At 40.1% G+C, this 17003-nt stretch overlaps 1 protein-coding gene across 6 annotated transcripts in view; it reads right to left on the bottom strand.

Annotated features, from left to right (window-relative positions):
* Nucleotides 1-785: 785 nt before the first annotated feature.
* The window catches only part of ST6GAL2 (ST6 beta-galactoside alpha-2,6-sialyltransferase 2), an 80689-nt gene continuing 64471 nt past the window's right edge, over nt 786-17003 (bottom strand). For all 6 annotated transcript variants that reach the window (XM_032351665.1, XM_032351664.1, XM_032351662.1 and 3 more), the window contains exon 6: nt 786-5653. In XM_032351665.1, coding sequence (XP_032207556.1) covers nt 5382-5653 — 272 coding nt within the window. In that variant the 3' untranslated portion in view covers nt 786-5381. The remainder of the gene's footprint in view (nt 5654-17003) is intronic.

The following is a 17003-nucleotide window of genomic DNA, read 5'->3' as shown; positions in this document are numbered from 1 at the left end:
AGGATCATTGGAGCCAGGTCTGCGTTTTAATTATCTGGAAGCAGGCAGTCATCTTGTGGGGGCAAGAAAACTGACAGTAACACAGAGGTGGTGGGAGTCTTCTCTGATGCAGCCCAGATGTGGAGCCGTGATTTATGGCTCCCGAATTCCCCAGCTGCTCATATCAGTCCTGACATCAAACACCTGAGTGCCTCCCTTCAACACTTCCTTTGCACTGTGCCCAGAAAGCACAAATGACCGGGAACTTCTTTCGAGCAGCCTAATGAACCGATTTTCCCGCCACAGCCAGCACAAAGATCCCACGGTGGGTGGGACATGGAGGCAGCTTAACATGATTTCTCCAGCCCAAGGCCTTCCTCTGATAACTTAGGCATATTTTCTAAGACCCAAAGCCCTGGCCAGAGGGGGATGGGTCTTCCAAGGCAATCCATTAACCAAAATGCTGGGCTACTAACTCGACATCCGGATGTGGTCGCCTAAAAAACTTCCTGCTTGTTTTTGCCACTGTAGATCTTCATATTTGGCAGTGAGCCCTTGGGTGAAGAAGACAGAGCCTGCCTCTGGTCTCGGCCCAGGCAGTGTCCCTACTCACAGTTCCAGAGCCTGCTGCTGGTACCCCATTTGCCAATTTTCTAACTAGCTTTCGGCTTTTTGCCGGGTTCTTCTAGGTATGCCTCTTTCTTCTGCCCCTCACTTATTTTTATCTGCAACTTTTACAAATGAAAACAGAGAAACGTCTAGACAAATGAAAACATGTTTTTATTTACAAGAAAAAGGCCTGTACACTGTGTATACATAAAAATATACAAAACCAAAATAGAAAATATCAAAGGTGTTAAAATGTATACAAACACTTTTTCAAATGTGACTCCTGGAAAAAGCTCAGGCCTTAATTAATTTGAAGAGTACACATTTCAGTTTAAAAATTATCATACAAAAAAATTCCCAAAGCTGTTAAAAAAGTTCACTGGTTCCCACCGGAAAAATTTCGTTAAGATTTTAGCTAGCGTACAACAGGATGTATGGTATCATAAATGTTAGGTTTTTAGCATTACCAGCGCAGTTAATTTGTTTGAAACCTACCTGGTAAGAATACTGTTTTCCACAGAACCAATATTCAGTTTTCCCCACTATCTTTGTAAAAGCCATGACCTTCTCATCAATGTTCAATGTTCCATTAGGTTTCCGATGAGGTTACGATGTTCGGTAATGGTTCTACCTACATAGTGCCTTTTAAATATTTCTGCCATTAAAAAAATTTTCTGCCATATTTTCAAACATGCCCAGGGTGTGTAGAATATCAGTGTGTGGGAAGACGGCATTTATTTTTTTAATAGAAGTACATATAACACTTGCTTTCTTCTACTAAAAAATTGGCATTTGCACAATTAAAATAAAATTTATTGTAAAGGTTTCAGGAATAAAGTTTGATGAAAAAAGACAATATAAGACCAACCATGTGTGTAGATATGTATATATACAATTATATAACTATATCTACATGCACACTCTCATAACAAAAGTAAGAACTATAGCAATGTCTTTAATTCTTTAAATTCTATCATTCCAAGCTTGTAGAATAATATGCTGGATTATTGTTTCTTACTAAAAGGCTTCATTCACTTAATAAAACAAAAATCAGAACTTACATTTTATCCTTGAATTCCCGGAGCGATACCTTTCGTTTACTGGTTGTGTAAGTAATGCCCAAGTGACAAGAACATGCAGAGTATTTTCACAATGGAAATGTCCAGAATATAAAAAAACAAGTTGGAACTCAGGTACGTTTTACCTAAGCAATTAATTTCTAAACGCAGCTGCCTGAATGGGCTGTTAACAACCGAGTAGAGAGCTCTAAGCTATCAGAAAGTAGGAAGTCGAATCAGACAATGACAGAATACAGAAACAACTTGGCCAGTCATGGATTTCTTGATAACTCCCCCTTCCTCCCTCTGTCTCTTCCTATAGCTAAACAGAAATGGGACCAGGTCACTTTGCCCACCAGCCTCAAACACGTGCTGTGTGTTGATCTCTGAGAGAGGCTGGAGAGAGAACTTTCATCATGTCATTTGTGCCCGGAGAACACCTCCATTGTGTGCCATTACTCACGTGAGACTGATCCCACTTAACGCAGCCAAACAGGACCTAATTAATTCAGTGGCTGCAAGTGCTCCCGCCCGGAAGGGTCAGCCAGCAACATAAGGTATTAATCTGTTCCACCAGAATGAACTGGCTCATAAACACGTAATGGAGCAACCCCGTGGTAGCTTTAAACAGCTACTTTTATTTCCCAGTTTTGTAAATGCTAATGATCATTTCAGCATCGCTTTGTCCAGACGCTATGCCTACAATGACAGATGATTACTGGTGAGTTCAGGATTGATTAAATGTCTGGCTCAGAGACTGAGGGCACAAGACGCTTGAAGGGCTATGACTGAAGCAGGGCTCTCCGAGCTCTGCGTCTAGGCGAAAAGGAAGGCCCCAGTAATTGAAACATGGGCAAAAGTCGCTCACATGGCTTAACTTAATGTATGCCCTTGATGTTGCACGATGCATATATGCAACTTTTAATGGAGCTTCTCTTGGCCTCTGCACAAAGTTCTTGATAAAAGCAGCCCTGTAAGAACTTAGTGGGGAAGGTCAGGTACACAGGGCCAGCACCGGTATTCCCCGTGGACAGTGAGCGTTGGACACCTGTTAAACCCTACCCGCATACCTGGGAGAGGGACTGGGGAAACAAGTCAGTGAAAACCTAGATAAAGGTGAGTTGTCATTCTTGGCCAAAATTCGTTTCTTTGCGATAACAACAACCGTCACAAAAGGGGTTGTGAAATTATTTTGGGACAGCTAATGCTTTCTGGTTGCACCTTAAAGATCATATGGATATCCCTTCCAGAAGCAGTTGGAGCGTCTTGAGAGGGGCAGAGCCTGGAAGAAATGTACTAGGACAGCGTTTATCGTTAACTACTCCACGGAAGAGCTGTGTGTTTACAGCAGTTCAGGAAATGTAGCCTAGAAGGACTTAATCAATGTCTGGCAAAATACTGGCACTTAGGGCCAATTTAGCTAATACTAGACACAGTCGTGTTAACTCTAACTGCATGATATTTTTGGGAAGCTAAACTAAACTTTCAAATAGAAGAATGCCCAGTCACACTATATTAATATGTGTACCACATTTTCTGAATGTTTCGCAGACCCTGATTTCCAAGAGTCTTCAAGGCCATAATAAATTCAAAAATTTTAATTGGATTTCCTTTATGCTCTTCAGTCTTTCTTGTAATGTCAGTGAGACTGAAAGGACCTTTTAAAAGTACATGCGTTACAACAAAATGCTATTTAAAAATCTTTGAAGTGTTTAAGTACTTTCTGGGGCTTTTGAACTTGAATATTTATAGTGACCCCCAATGAATCTTTCTCTAACCAGCCTCTTATATCACCAAAGGGGGCTGTCCTGGGTAATAAGATCTGAAGGAAATCTACCAGGAAGACTATCAAAGGAATTTCAGTGTCATGGACATTTGAAGGCAGAGCTGGGAGGTCTAGGGAGAACCAAGACATGGAAGGACGGCTCACTGTACTCAGAGCAACCTCACAATCTGAACTCCGTACTCACTACACGTGGGGACAAGACTAAGGTCTTTCAGGAAACCAGAGAGAAAAGCGACTTGACCACATTAGCTTACACATAAGCTACTGTGTAGGACAAAATGATTGATGTCTTCTCACAGACCTGGAAAGAAAGCTCTCAAAATGGGCTTCTAGTGGATGCTGTCATAACTGATATTTTTCTATTACTTCTCTAGTTTACTGTTATAATAAGCCATAGGAGAGAGATGCTCATCACCCAACCCGATTTCTGGGGAGTTAGACTCACCAAACAGAAGCTGTCGATTTCTATAAACCATTCTTGCTCAAGAAAGTAGTTTGGAGAGCACTCAGGGAAAAACCAATCCTGGAACAGAAAAAACTTTCCCACTAAACTGTCCTGACATTCATAGACTTGCAAGGGAGAATGTATTTAATTTAAAAAGTCTTACCTCTTGTGCTATGTTTTGGTTACATAGAGAGACAGCATGTTCAATTAATGTATTCCAAAATGTTTCTGTTTCACTACATTATAGCAATGTATCAGTGGTAAAAGTTGAGATTAAAAACAAAATAAAACAGATCTGAATATAGCTAACATATTGGGGTGACAACTTCTTCCCCCAGTACCTTTGCTTCTCAAGCATATACGTATTTTCCTTGTTAAAGAACAATGTTTTCACACAATTTTATTTAATTATATGGCTTGTATGTTGCTGACATAAAATATATCTGTGAAAACAGGGACAGGGTTCTTCAATATCTATTTGCAGGGAGAATTGGTGAACATCTAGTACATCATTGCTGGGGTTCCAGCAGCTGCTATTGGCCTGAAAGAAATCTCCATGAAAGAGACAGGTGTGCATCCCCAGAAGCACAGAGTGAAGGCTCCATATCCCCTCCTTCTGACGGGGTCCTCCCCACGGCGGCAGGGGGTCACAAGTGTCTGTGGGTGTAACAGTGTAAGCGCTGTGAGGAGGACTGGCAGCTGAGGATGTACCATGCAGGAAAGCTGGGAGGATTCTGACCCTGGGCCACCCTGCAGCCGGGTGATTGTGTATTTATTTGTCAAAGTAAGAAAATACTGCGGGAAAAGAAAGCGTCTCCTCTGTAGTGCTATCCCAGGGTTGACTTTTTCCTTGGACTGCTCAAGAGGGGTGTTTTCTGGTTTTAGAAATCTGTCCTAATACACAAAGAGCAAGCTTGGGCAGGCACTGGGAAATAGAGCAGGGGAATGCCACAGCTTGCCAGCAAGCAAGTTTGCCATCTCTCAACACATACGGGGGAATTTTATTGTTAAGATAAATACATCTGAGTGCTGATTCAGATGCTTGTCATAAATGCTAGGATCTTTAATAATGAACAAATGTGTGAGTGACACACTAGGTGCTACAGATACTGTACCCCAACATGGGTGTCTAAACCATTTCATAATATCAAGTACATCACTGAAAACTGTAGCGGAAACCAAGCCTCACAGGGGTGCCCACGGCTTAAGAAAAGGTTAATATTTCTGGAGGTATAATACACATTTGTCATATGTTTGCTTCTTTTTTTTTTTTTTTTTTTTTTCATCTTTCTTGAGCTTCTTTTCCTTTTAAATTCCATTCCTGTATTCAAAGCAGTCATAAATACTCCATGGCTTAGAAAAAGAAGAATTCTTGTGGCCACCGCTAAGTGACAGTCTAAAGGACTGAAGACTACATTGCCTAAAATACATCTTCAAGTATTCTCCTGTAACTCAGAGGACAACAGTAGTACCTTATTGCACATCGATTCTCAAGAGCCCCTCTTCAAGACGGGGGACCAGCGGGGTTGGGCGCGGGGCAACGCACGGCCCGGAGCCCAGGCAGAACCACCTTTCCCTTGCGGTGCAGGTCGCCCTGGGCGCCGGTGTTCAGCCTCTGCACCAGCAGCTTCTCGTAGAGCAGTGGGTGGTAGGCGCCAAGCGTGCACGCCGCGTCATAGTACAGCTCGTGGTAGTGGCACAGCTCCGTCTGCCGGATGGACGGGATGTACTCGTACACGTGCACTTCGCCGCACAGGGACATCATGATGAGGATCCCTGCCGCGGAAAGAAAATCAGAAGCCCTTGAACAACTCGGGGCGGGAGGGAGAATGTGTCGGAGTGCGGTGGTGGGAGTGACTGTGGGATGCCCACTTGGTCTGCACTCGTTTCTTGTCACTTACACATTTGCAGTGTTAGGACTGCCAGCAAGTGGCCTGTCTGTGGCTCATGGGGCACCTCCGGAGATGTGACAGGCGCACATTCTGGCGTCTGGCTGATTATTGTGGGCGGGGCGGCGAGAGAGGAGGAGGAGACGACAACGGCACTGAACTGAACAAGAGTAACAGATTTGCATTCCCCAAGTTAAAGTATCTTGTGCCACGGTCCACACACACAACCTGTCCTTATTTGCAAGAGTAGTTGCCGAAGAAACGGCTAGAAAAAGACTGACTATAAAATAGTTGCTTGATTGTAACTGATTCTAAGATAGTTGTTTGAAAAGAAAGAGATGGAAGTGGAGACGCAGAGTTGAAGATTCCTATTACCAAAATTATTGATCTCCCTGCAACTGTCAGTACTAAAGTCACTTTAATTTCTTTCTTTCTTTTTTAATGTTTCAAATAGAGAGCTATCAAACTTTATCCTCCCTGGGCAAATCTAGTTCTTGATCTAGAAGGGCTAAAAGGCTTTCTTTTTCCCCAGCACCACCACCATCTTTGTTAATATCCTTTAACTATACACACACACACACACACACACACACACACACACACTTATCCCTTTTATGAAAGAGCGATCCTTTCTTATGAAAAAAAACATAGTCACAACGGTTAGTTCCTGTTAAATGGCAACATCTATCTGCAGGGGACAATTGTATTTCTTATTAATCAACCATGACAATCCTCACAATCAGAGAATATCATGCATAAGGGCCACAGGGAGAGGAGAAGAGAAGGGGCGGAATTTTGTCCGGGTCCAGAGGAACTCCTCAAGGAGGTGAGACTGAACCTCCCAGGCTGCCTGGCAGACAAGGGGAGGAAGAGAAGCAGGAGTAAGAGTGCTGGTCCACAGATGACAATGGCATCCTGTTTAGAAGCCTTTAAAGGCTTGAGAGCCAGGGTACAGGATTGTGGCTGAGAATAAAACCGATTCCTAACAGAGAATCAGTTCAAATTCTAAGAAGCAAAAATGTCCTCAAAAGCTCTGTCAAAACAATTAAAAATAGAGCTACTCTATGACCCTGCAACTGCACTACTGGGTATTTACCCCAAACATACTGATGTAGTGAAAAGAAGGGCCAGATGTACCCCAATGTTCATGGCCACAATCGCCAAACTGTGGAAAGAACCAAGATGCCCTTCAACAGACGAATGGATAAGGGAGATCTGGTCCATGTATACAAGGAGCATTATGCCTCTATCAGAAAGGATGAATACCCAACTTTTGCATCAACATAGACAGGACTGGAGGAAACTATGCTGAGTCAGATAAGTCAAAGAGAGAGAGTTAATTATCATAAGGTTTCACTTACTTGTGGAGCATAAGGAATAACATGGAGGACATTGGGAGAAGAAGAGGAGAAGAGAATTTGGGGAAATTGGAGGGGGAGATGAACCATGAGAGACCGTGGACTCTGAGAAACAAACTGAGGGTTTTGGAGGAGTGGGGGTGGGGGGTTGGGTGAGCCTGATGGAGGGTATTATGGAGGGCACGTATGGCATGAAGCACTGGGTGTGGTGCATAAATGATGGATTCTGGAACACTGAAAAGAAATAAAATAAAATGAAGTGAAAACAAAACAAAACAAAACAAAACTTCAAGTTACTGTTCTGTTTCTTTCCTTTTCCTCCCACAATCCATTTCCTCCTCCTCTTCATGGGTTGCCCTATTGCTAGGTTGTGGCCCCTTCCTTGGGATGGCTGCGTGAGTGACAGTGATTCAGGGGGAGCCAAGGAGCAGCACCTCCCGCCTGAAGTCACCGAGGACAGTGGGTATTAGTAGCTGCTGAACATGCAGCACAGGCGACAAAGTCGTCTCTCCCTTCTGATGAGCAATTACTGCTCTAGAAATATTTTTTTCTTCCTCTTTATAAACTGGTCTATTGATTGACATGGTGAATGAGAAAGCCATGTGCCCAGGGAGCATTAAATTCCCCCTTTGATCCTGGTTACTTTACACCTGAAACAAACAAGAACTCTTCTGATGTGTATGTTCTCTCCTGATGAGTGTCACAGGGCCTGTGTCTACAGAGCTGAGGCAGGCATCAGTGTTTTCTGATCAGGAGCTATGGAACAGGGTCTTGTGCTACATCGCCCTCCCCTGGGCATGGCGTGGGGCCCTACCAGCTGTGCAGAAGGAACCACATCAAAGGATCCTAGACATCCCTCACATACCTAGATGCTTTCCATTAGTACAATTAATAAAACCATGTTCCTGCAGTGAAGAAGCTTTGACGGTGTCTTGCACAAAGGCATCTCAAAAACTAGCAACAGAACTGTACCTAGAAACCACAGGGCCCTATTAGCTGTGGTGTGTTGTGGGCCAATGACACAGCATCTTCCCTGAAGTCAAACGTGTATGAGCTGTCACCTTTGCCACTCTGGTCCTTACAGTGGATGGCTTTCAAAAGTTAACATTATACTTAGGAAATGTATTAGCCACATTATTGGTCCGTTTCCTAAAGCAGTTCTCAAACTTTGGCATGATAAAGGATGACTGGGGCAGCTTGCTAAATGCCCATTCCTGGGACCAATCCCCATTTTCAGAGATTTGGATTCCACTGGTTTATGTTGGGGTCCAGGAAACTAGATTTTTAACCAACGTACTTAAGCTATTTGTGGTGAAGGGCCATGGGGGGCGGCAGAGTTTAATCTATGACAGACTATTACTTCTGTAAAATACAGTACAATGACTTACTAGAAAAATTACTACACATTTGGATGCCATGCTATGTCAAGTTGCTACAGAAGTTGTAAATATGTTCAATTTCTATAGTCATCTATTTATAGAACAATGACTAATGTTTCTGGACCAAATCATTCCACTTCCCATACTTTGAGGACCATGCTGGTCTGACACACATATTCTTTGAAAAAGTCTGCTTATAAGGGATTCCCATATTGTGTCCTAAGCAGCTAGACATTCTACATGTTAGATTAAATCTAGAGCTGAGCTGCTATCCACACCCAAGAGAGAAGATCCTTGGGTAGTTTCTCTAGTCCTTGATACTGTCTTAGTCTCAAAAGTCATCTACTAAGGGGCACCTGGGTAGCTCAGCTGGTTAGCGTCTTAACTCTTGATTTTGACTTAGAACATGATTTCAGGATAGTGAGGGCAAGCCCCGCATCAGGCTCCGTGCTAGGCATGAAACCTACTTAAGAGATTATCTATCTCTCCCTCTCCCTCTGCTCCTCCTTGCTCATGCTCTTAAAAAAAAAAAAAAATCTATTAAGATCTTTGAATTTAATTTCTTTTTTCTAGAAGGTTTCCTAGAGAAAAATTTCACTTCTGCTGCTGGTTAATTTTTACATCTTAATCATGCATTTGCTAGATTACAATATGGATTTTGTCAGAAGACTAGGCAAGAAGTTAGTTTCATTGCAAGTAAATAGGTACATTTTAGTGTTCTCGTATATAAACCCCTTGTATTTTAAAAATAACTTCTAGAACTTCAAAAATGCAGGAACTTGGCAGTTAGTTCATGATAGTTTAAAATGGAGACCAATACAGGTTAAGAAAGTGTGGGTTCTTGCCTTGAGTTATCTGCACAATTCCTCTGATCTTTCCTTATCTGAGACAGACTAACAAAAGCAGCTGTCCATCCCATCGTGCACTCATATGAACGTGTGGCTTCCAGTATCCAAGAGCCTAGAGCGCCCTAAAACTTAATGGCAGAATCTGTTCTATCTGTTTAAACCGCAGCCAGTTGTAATGCTGATATCACAATAGATATGGCAACCCCTTCAAAGGGAAGGGAAAAAGTAATTTACAATTTGTTGGGTACATGTGAAAGGTGGACAAGATTGAGGGAACCAAAACTGGAGAATACTTTTCTTATTTCAAACTTCTTTCATACACCATGGTCAATTCATTTGGCATATGCATACTCTGCATTTCAATTTATTAAGTCCATTATTACGCATTGTTTTGAGTTTAGATTCAGACTCTGTCATATAATACATACTGAAAATCACTATTACTAAGTGTGGTCAGATCTACACATCAGTTATCCTATGAGTCAATGGCACTTAGCAACACACAAAATCCTGAAGACAAAATTCTTGTTTTGTGAAAAGGAACGACGGAGACACTGGTGTTTGGAGTTCTGTAACAGCCCTGGCACAGTTCACAGGGTGTGTATCAGGGAACAGGGCGTGTGGGTGTAGACACCACAGGGAGGCAGGGCTGGGATAGGGCTGGGAAAGATCAAAGCCTTCATGTTCTGCTGGTGACCTCTTCAATTAAATCCAACATTTATTAAACTGGGCACAGTGCTAATCAATGGGGATTAAGAGAACGTTTCTTTAAGGAAAGAAAGTAAATTAGAGAACTAACCTTTAAATTTGAAAAGAGGTAGAGAGCCCATGACCTACAATTCTTTGGCTGACTTGAAGAGAGTGTTTTACAGAATACACTGGGAAAGAATATTTGAGTCCTACTACCAGCATTGCTTCTGAAAGTATTGTGAGGTTGAGCCCTATTACCCACAAATGATATAAATACCAACAACACATGGTTCTCAGATATCCTCTGAATTACTATCAGTAGAGTACCATGTTGAGGGTCCCCAACCCAGCCCCAGGTGTGATGATTCACTAGGAGGACCCACAGGACCTAATATTCAGTGATACTCAACTATAATTCATTAAAGCAAAAGGATACAAGGTGAAATCAGCCAAAGTCTAGGGGAAATTAAGGCCAAGTTTCTACTACCAATGCAGTCACACCGGATTTGCTTAATACCCCTAGCAACACATGTGAAATGTCAATCAGGGAGGTTTTTTTGTTTTTTTTTTTAAAGATTTTATTTATTTATTTAACACACAGAGAGAGATCACAAGTAGGCAGAGAGGCAGGCAGAGAGAGGGGGAAGCAAGCTCCCTGCTGAGCAGAGAGCCCAGTGCAGGACTCAGTTATGGGACCCTGAGATCAGGACCTGAGCCAAAGGCAGAGGCTTAAACACACTAAACCTCCCAAGCTCCCCAATCAGGGAAATTTTTGCAAGACTCAGTGCTCAAGGTTTGTACTGGGAACTGGTCGTGGAGGCCATCTCTGCCTGGCACATACCCAAATTCCAGACTTCCAGAATGAAAGCAGGTATTTTGCATAAACCATACTGCTTACATAAACAGTCTGGGCACAGTGAACTATTCTTATCAGTTATGGGATTGAGAACCTTCCCAAATCAAAGATCCCAGATGCCAGCCAAGGGCCAACTTTGTAAGCATGCCTTCCTAAAGATCAGCAATCAAGCCTGCCAGGTTAAATCTTTTCTGCAAAGAGACCATATATGGATAAATTCAAAGTATCATGTTACTTCATAATCAATTCTCCATGTCAGACCAATATGGGGAATTCACATCTGGTTATGCTAAAAATGTTTTTATTCTTTTTTTCATTTCCTCTCTTAGGACTGCTCAGGGTTACCTAAAAATCAAAAAGAATACAAATAATTTAATACTATGCTATTCAGTAAAGAATTTCTAAAAAATCACTTAAACTTTAATGTTAAGTAGACCTCCAAAAAGTAACTGCTTTCATCACTAATAAAATTTTACTGGTTTCACCCAGCATTCAAAAGAGAATTAATACCAATCCTTCTCAAATTCTTCCAAAACACGGAGGAGATGGGAGCACTTCCAAATTTTACGAGGCCAACATTACCCTGATACCAAAACCAGACAAGGATGCTGCAATGAAAGAAAATCACAGGCCCATATCCCTGATGACCATAGGTATAAACATGCTCAACAAAATATCAGCAAACCAAATTCAACAGTGCATTAAAAGGACCATACACTACAATCAAGTGGGATTTGTTACAGGGATGTAAGGATGAATTAGCATCAATAAATCAATCAATGTGAGAGACCACTTTAACAAAATGAAGGAAAAAATGTCATATGATCATCACAGATGTAGGAGAGCATTTGACAAAATTCAACATCCATTTATGGTACAAGTTCTCAACAAAATGGGTATAAAGGAAATGAACCTCAACATAATGAAGGCCATATATGACTAGCCCACAGCTACATCATACCCAATGATGAAAAGCTGAAATTTTCCCTTTGAGATCAGGAACAAGACAAGGATGTCCATGTTTGCCACTTTAATCCAGCATAGTATGAAGTCTTAGAGCAATTAGGCAAGAGAAAGAAATAAAAGGCATTTGGATGGGAAAGGAAGAAATAAAACTCACTATTTGCAGATGACATGATACTAGATATACAAAACTCTGAAGGCTAGACCAAAACCTGTTAGAATTAATAAAAGAATTCAGTAAAGTTGCAGGATATAAAATCAATATACAAAAAATGTGTTTTGTTTCTCTACACTAATAACAAGCTATCAGAAAGAAAAATTAAGATAACAATCCTATTTACAATTACATTATAAACAATAAAATACCTAGGAATAAATTTAACTAAGAAGGTGAAAGATCTGCACACTAAAACTATACTGATGAAAAACTATATTGATGAAAGAAACCAAAGAAGACACAAATAAATGGGAAGACAGTCCATGCTAATGGATTGGAAGAACTAATATTGTTAAAATATCCATACCAAAAGCAATCTATAGATTCAATGCAGTCCCTACCAAATTCCCGATAGCATTTTCCCCCACAGAAACAGAGCAAACAATTCTAAAAATTTGTATGGAGCCACAAAAAACCCCAAATAGCTGAAGCGATTTTGAAAAAGAAGACCAGAGCTGGAGGCAACAGCTTCCCTGATTTCAAACTATGTTACAAAGTTGTAGTAATCAAAACAGTACAGTACTGGCATAAAACCAGACACAATGGAACAGAAAAGGAAGCCCAGAAATAAACCCAAACTTAAATGGTCAATCAAGTTCCAACAACAGAGCCAAGAATATGTGATGGAGGAAGGACAGTCTCTTCAATAAACGGCCCTGGGAAAACTGGACAGCCATGTACCAAAGATGAAATTGGAGTTCCATCTTAGACCGTACCGAAAAATTAACTCAAAATAGATTAAAGACTTAAATGTAAAACCTGAACCCATAAAATTTCTAGAATAAAACACAGGTGTGAGCTCCTTAACACAGATCTTGGCAATGAATTTTTGGATTTGACACCAGAACAAAAACAAGTAGGACACATCAAACTAAAAAACTTATTCAAAGCAAAGGAAACCATCAACAAAATGAAAAGACAACCTACGGAATAGGAGAAAACATTTGTAAATCACATGCCTGATAAGGAATTAATATTCAAAATACATAAAGAACTCATATAACTCAATAGGAAAAAACCCCAACAATCCAATTAAAAAGTGGGCAGAAGACCGAATAGATATTTTTCTAAAGAAAACATACAGATGGCCAAGAGGTACACGAAAGGATGCTCAACATCACTCATCATCAGGGAAATGCAACTTAAAACTATAATGAGATGCAATGTCACACCTGTTAGAATGTCTATCATCAAAAAGGCAAGAAATAACAAGCTTTGGTACGGATTTGGAGAAAAAGAAACCCTTGTGCACTGTTGGTAGGAATGTAAATTGGTGCAGCCCCACTACAGAAAACACTGCAGTGATTCCTCAAAAAATTAAAAATAGAATTACCTTATGATCCAGAAATTAAACTTCTCAGTATTTACCCAAAGAAAAAGAAACCACCTAGAAAAATATGAGCACCCCTGTGTTCACTGCAGAATTATTTACAATAGCCAAGATGTGGAAACAGCCTAAAAGTCCTTGAAGGCATTGCTAACTGAAGAAAGGTAGACCTAGAAGTTATAATGCTACATGAAATAAGTTAGAGAAAGACAAATATCATGTGATCTCATTTATATGTGGAATAAAAAGAGAGAAACAACAACAAGAAACAAAAAACACCCTCACAGATAGAGAGAACAGACTGGTGGATGCCAAAGGTGGTGGGCAGGGGGGGATGGCAGGAGTGGTGGTGGACAAAACAGGTGAAGGGGGCCAAAAGATACAAACTTCCAGTTATGCAATAAATATGTCATGGGATGTAACATACAGCCTCGAGACTATAGTTAATAACACTCTATTACATATTGGAAAGCTATTAAGAACAGAGATCTTAAAAATTCTCATCATAAGAGAAATTTCTGCAAACCAAGCATGGTGACAGGCATTAATCAAATTGACTGTGGTGAACATTTTGCAATAGAAACAAATACCTAATCATCAAGGTCTATACCTGAAACTAATATAATGTTGTATATCAATTAAACCTCAATTAAAAAAATTTCTGCTTTCACTGTGAAGCCAGACTTTTAGATAGGCAGATTAGTATTCAGACACTTCTTAATGTATTTTTCTAAGCCAATCAGATGGGCATGTAGCCAGGTTTTTAAAATCTTTAAATATAATTCAATTAACATTCAGTTTCTTTGGCCAGTTTTTATAAATAAGTCCATACTAGGGATTCATTTAAAGAAAAAAAAAAGGCGCACATTTTTCCAGGCAATTATGACTCAAAAAGCATTCATTTGCCAAATTACATGTCCTTAAGTATTGTATAATGCAATGTAATTATCAAACCCAATTAAAAAGCATTTCAACCAGTCTTAATAAAATGTCACATGATATGACTCAGCATACTAGCAATATATACACTTATTTATTTGCTCCAAAACCAGAATAAAATGTAAACCGCAACCCATGTACAGGGTATCACAAATTCTGAATGAATGAGGTTTTCCCTATAAAACTCTACTTTGCATCTCTAGCTTTGGATTTGATGTGTTTTCAGATCTAGTATAATCATTTATAGCCTTGACTTTAATTGTGATTAAATCTTTTTTTAAAAAGATTTTATTTATTTATTTGACAGAGAGAGATCACAAGTAGGCAGAGAGGCAGACAGAGAGAGAGGAAGGGAAGCAGGTTCCCCGCTGAGAAGAGAGCCTGATGTGGGGCTCGATCCCAGGACCTTGGGATCATGACCTAATCTGAAGGCAGAGGCTTTAACCCACTAAGCCACCCAGGCACCCCTAACTGTGATTAAACTTATCTTGCTTTCCCCTGGCAAAAGATTTAAAGTAACATCCAAAATCATCCAGAATGATAGAATTTTCTCCTTAATGAATTTATCCCTTCAACACATGACACAGAGCTATGGATAGAAATAGCACAATACAAGCAACGGGCAAAATACTGGCTGACCTCAGTTCCAGTTAACATTTGGATGTCAGTCATACATAAGGTAAAGGAGGAATTTCTGAGAATGACCAACACAACACTGCAAAACATATTTCTGAAGGAGTAGTTAGAGTGAAAGGAAACCTGAGTGTATGGAATATGCCAGCCTAATAGAAATCTAGCAGCTCTATCAGGTTCCCCCATAAATTCATCATGAAATAGGAAATCATGAGAATCATACTTAGGATTATTTAAGAGCAAAAGCAACTCTTCAAGGGAGAATTCCAGAAAATATTTGTAACTAAAAGGTGGTTTGGAGACTTAAACTTATTGTAATATAGCAATAGTTAAAGAAGCACTACCTTATTAGATAAAATCATATAATGCAAGGGTAATACTTGAAGACCAAATTTTCCCTGATTTATATTGTATTATATGATGGTAATACACATTCAGGATTCACTATTCATGAGGAAATGCACCTAATCCATAAAATTGTGACATTTTTACAAAATCATAAATATAAATGTTAAGTGACTATTTTGTGCTAAACATCTAAGTGTGGGTGATATATTGGGACATTAGAACCCCCCAAAACAATACAAAATGGAAAAAAAAGCTATGGCTTGCTTTTCAGCCTATTATTCTTGTGCATATTTAAATAACCTGAAATTATAGTGTCTGCATTTATGAATTCCAGAAATATTAGTTATAATGTAATCAGTAGTGGTTGCCTTTTAAGAAGTGGCAAGATGTGTTGGTGGTTTCTGCAAAAAAAAAAAAAAAAAATACTGTCATTTGGTCAGTTATAGATTTAACTAGAGCGTTGCCTCTGTGTGCTGCTGGTTGGGACCCAGGCTACCAGGCTCATCTGCCTGCTGGTCCTGGCTATGAGCCAGGGATGGTGAAGCCGGTGCCTCCTGGCTTGGCTGAATGCCCTATTGCATGTAAGTGACAAACCAATCCTGCCATGCTTGATGACCCCCAGGGGAGTTCACTGACCTTCTCTACAAAAATACCTGTCTTTATGAGAACAAAATGGAAGCCACGGGATTCCAAGTAAATTATTCCTTATCTTCAATCAGGCTAAAATACAGTCAAAATGACTTCAAAGTGCCAAATAACAAGATAAATGTCTAGCATCCAAGTAGGGATGAAAAGAGAGAAATGCTATTCATATGTGCACGAATAGCCCCCCCACCAGTGGGCTGAGGGTAAGGAACCTAATTAGATGAAAAAGTTGTTCCGGAGAAGTCTTTATGGATCATCAAAATTACCTTGATCCATGTTACTTCCTTTTAATTTAAAAAATGCATGTGCAGTCCACCAGGTGCAAGAATCCCTCTACTGCTTCTCTAGAGAAGAGGGTGGTACATGTCGCACATTTCCAGTGTGTTTACTAGTGTGCCTCTTTCTGGGAATTGTAAGGACAAAGACGGCTCCAATCAGAAAGTCAAAGACAAAGCGGTATGTCAACATTTAACCAACATCATCAAAATGTCATACATACCCTTTGCTCAGCACTAATATGCTGGGACTCTAGCTTAAGAAATGATTTAAGGAAAGAAAAGTCACATATTCACATACAGAATAAACCCTAGTATTTTTTGTACATAGAGAGAAGGATGACTCATCAATGTAATTGTTTGAGAATATCAAATACTCTGAAACAACCCAAATACTTAATAACTAAAGAGAGGCATAAGTTAGGATATTCTTATTTGATGTACGGATATGGCCTCTGTAATATCAAAAAGAACAAGCTTATTTGTTTGATTTATGTATCGTAATGAAAGAACAGTGTTTTTTATAGTTGCGAATATGGTCTTATTTGACTGAGCATGAAGTTTTAGATGAGAAGCATCCCAGTAACAGTGACTAGTAAACACTAGCTATTGTGCTAAGCACATGATAATTCACACATGAGAATTCAAACATAAAGGCGCTATTGGGATCTTCATTTTCTCGTTGAAAGAACTGAGGCCTGGAGGTTTGGAGTAACTTGCTCAAGATCACATATTTAGTTGACTGGTAGAACCAAGGTT

Source organism: Mustela erminea, chromosome 7 (assembly GCF_009829155.1).
Source record: "Mustela erminea isolate mMusErm1 chromosome 7, mMusErm1.Pri, whole genome shotgun sequence".
Lineage (NCBI taxonomy): Eukaryota > Metazoa > Chordata > Mammalia > Carnivora > Mustelidae > Mustela > Mustela erminea.
This window is presented reverse-complemented; position numbering and strand designations above follow the sequence as displayed.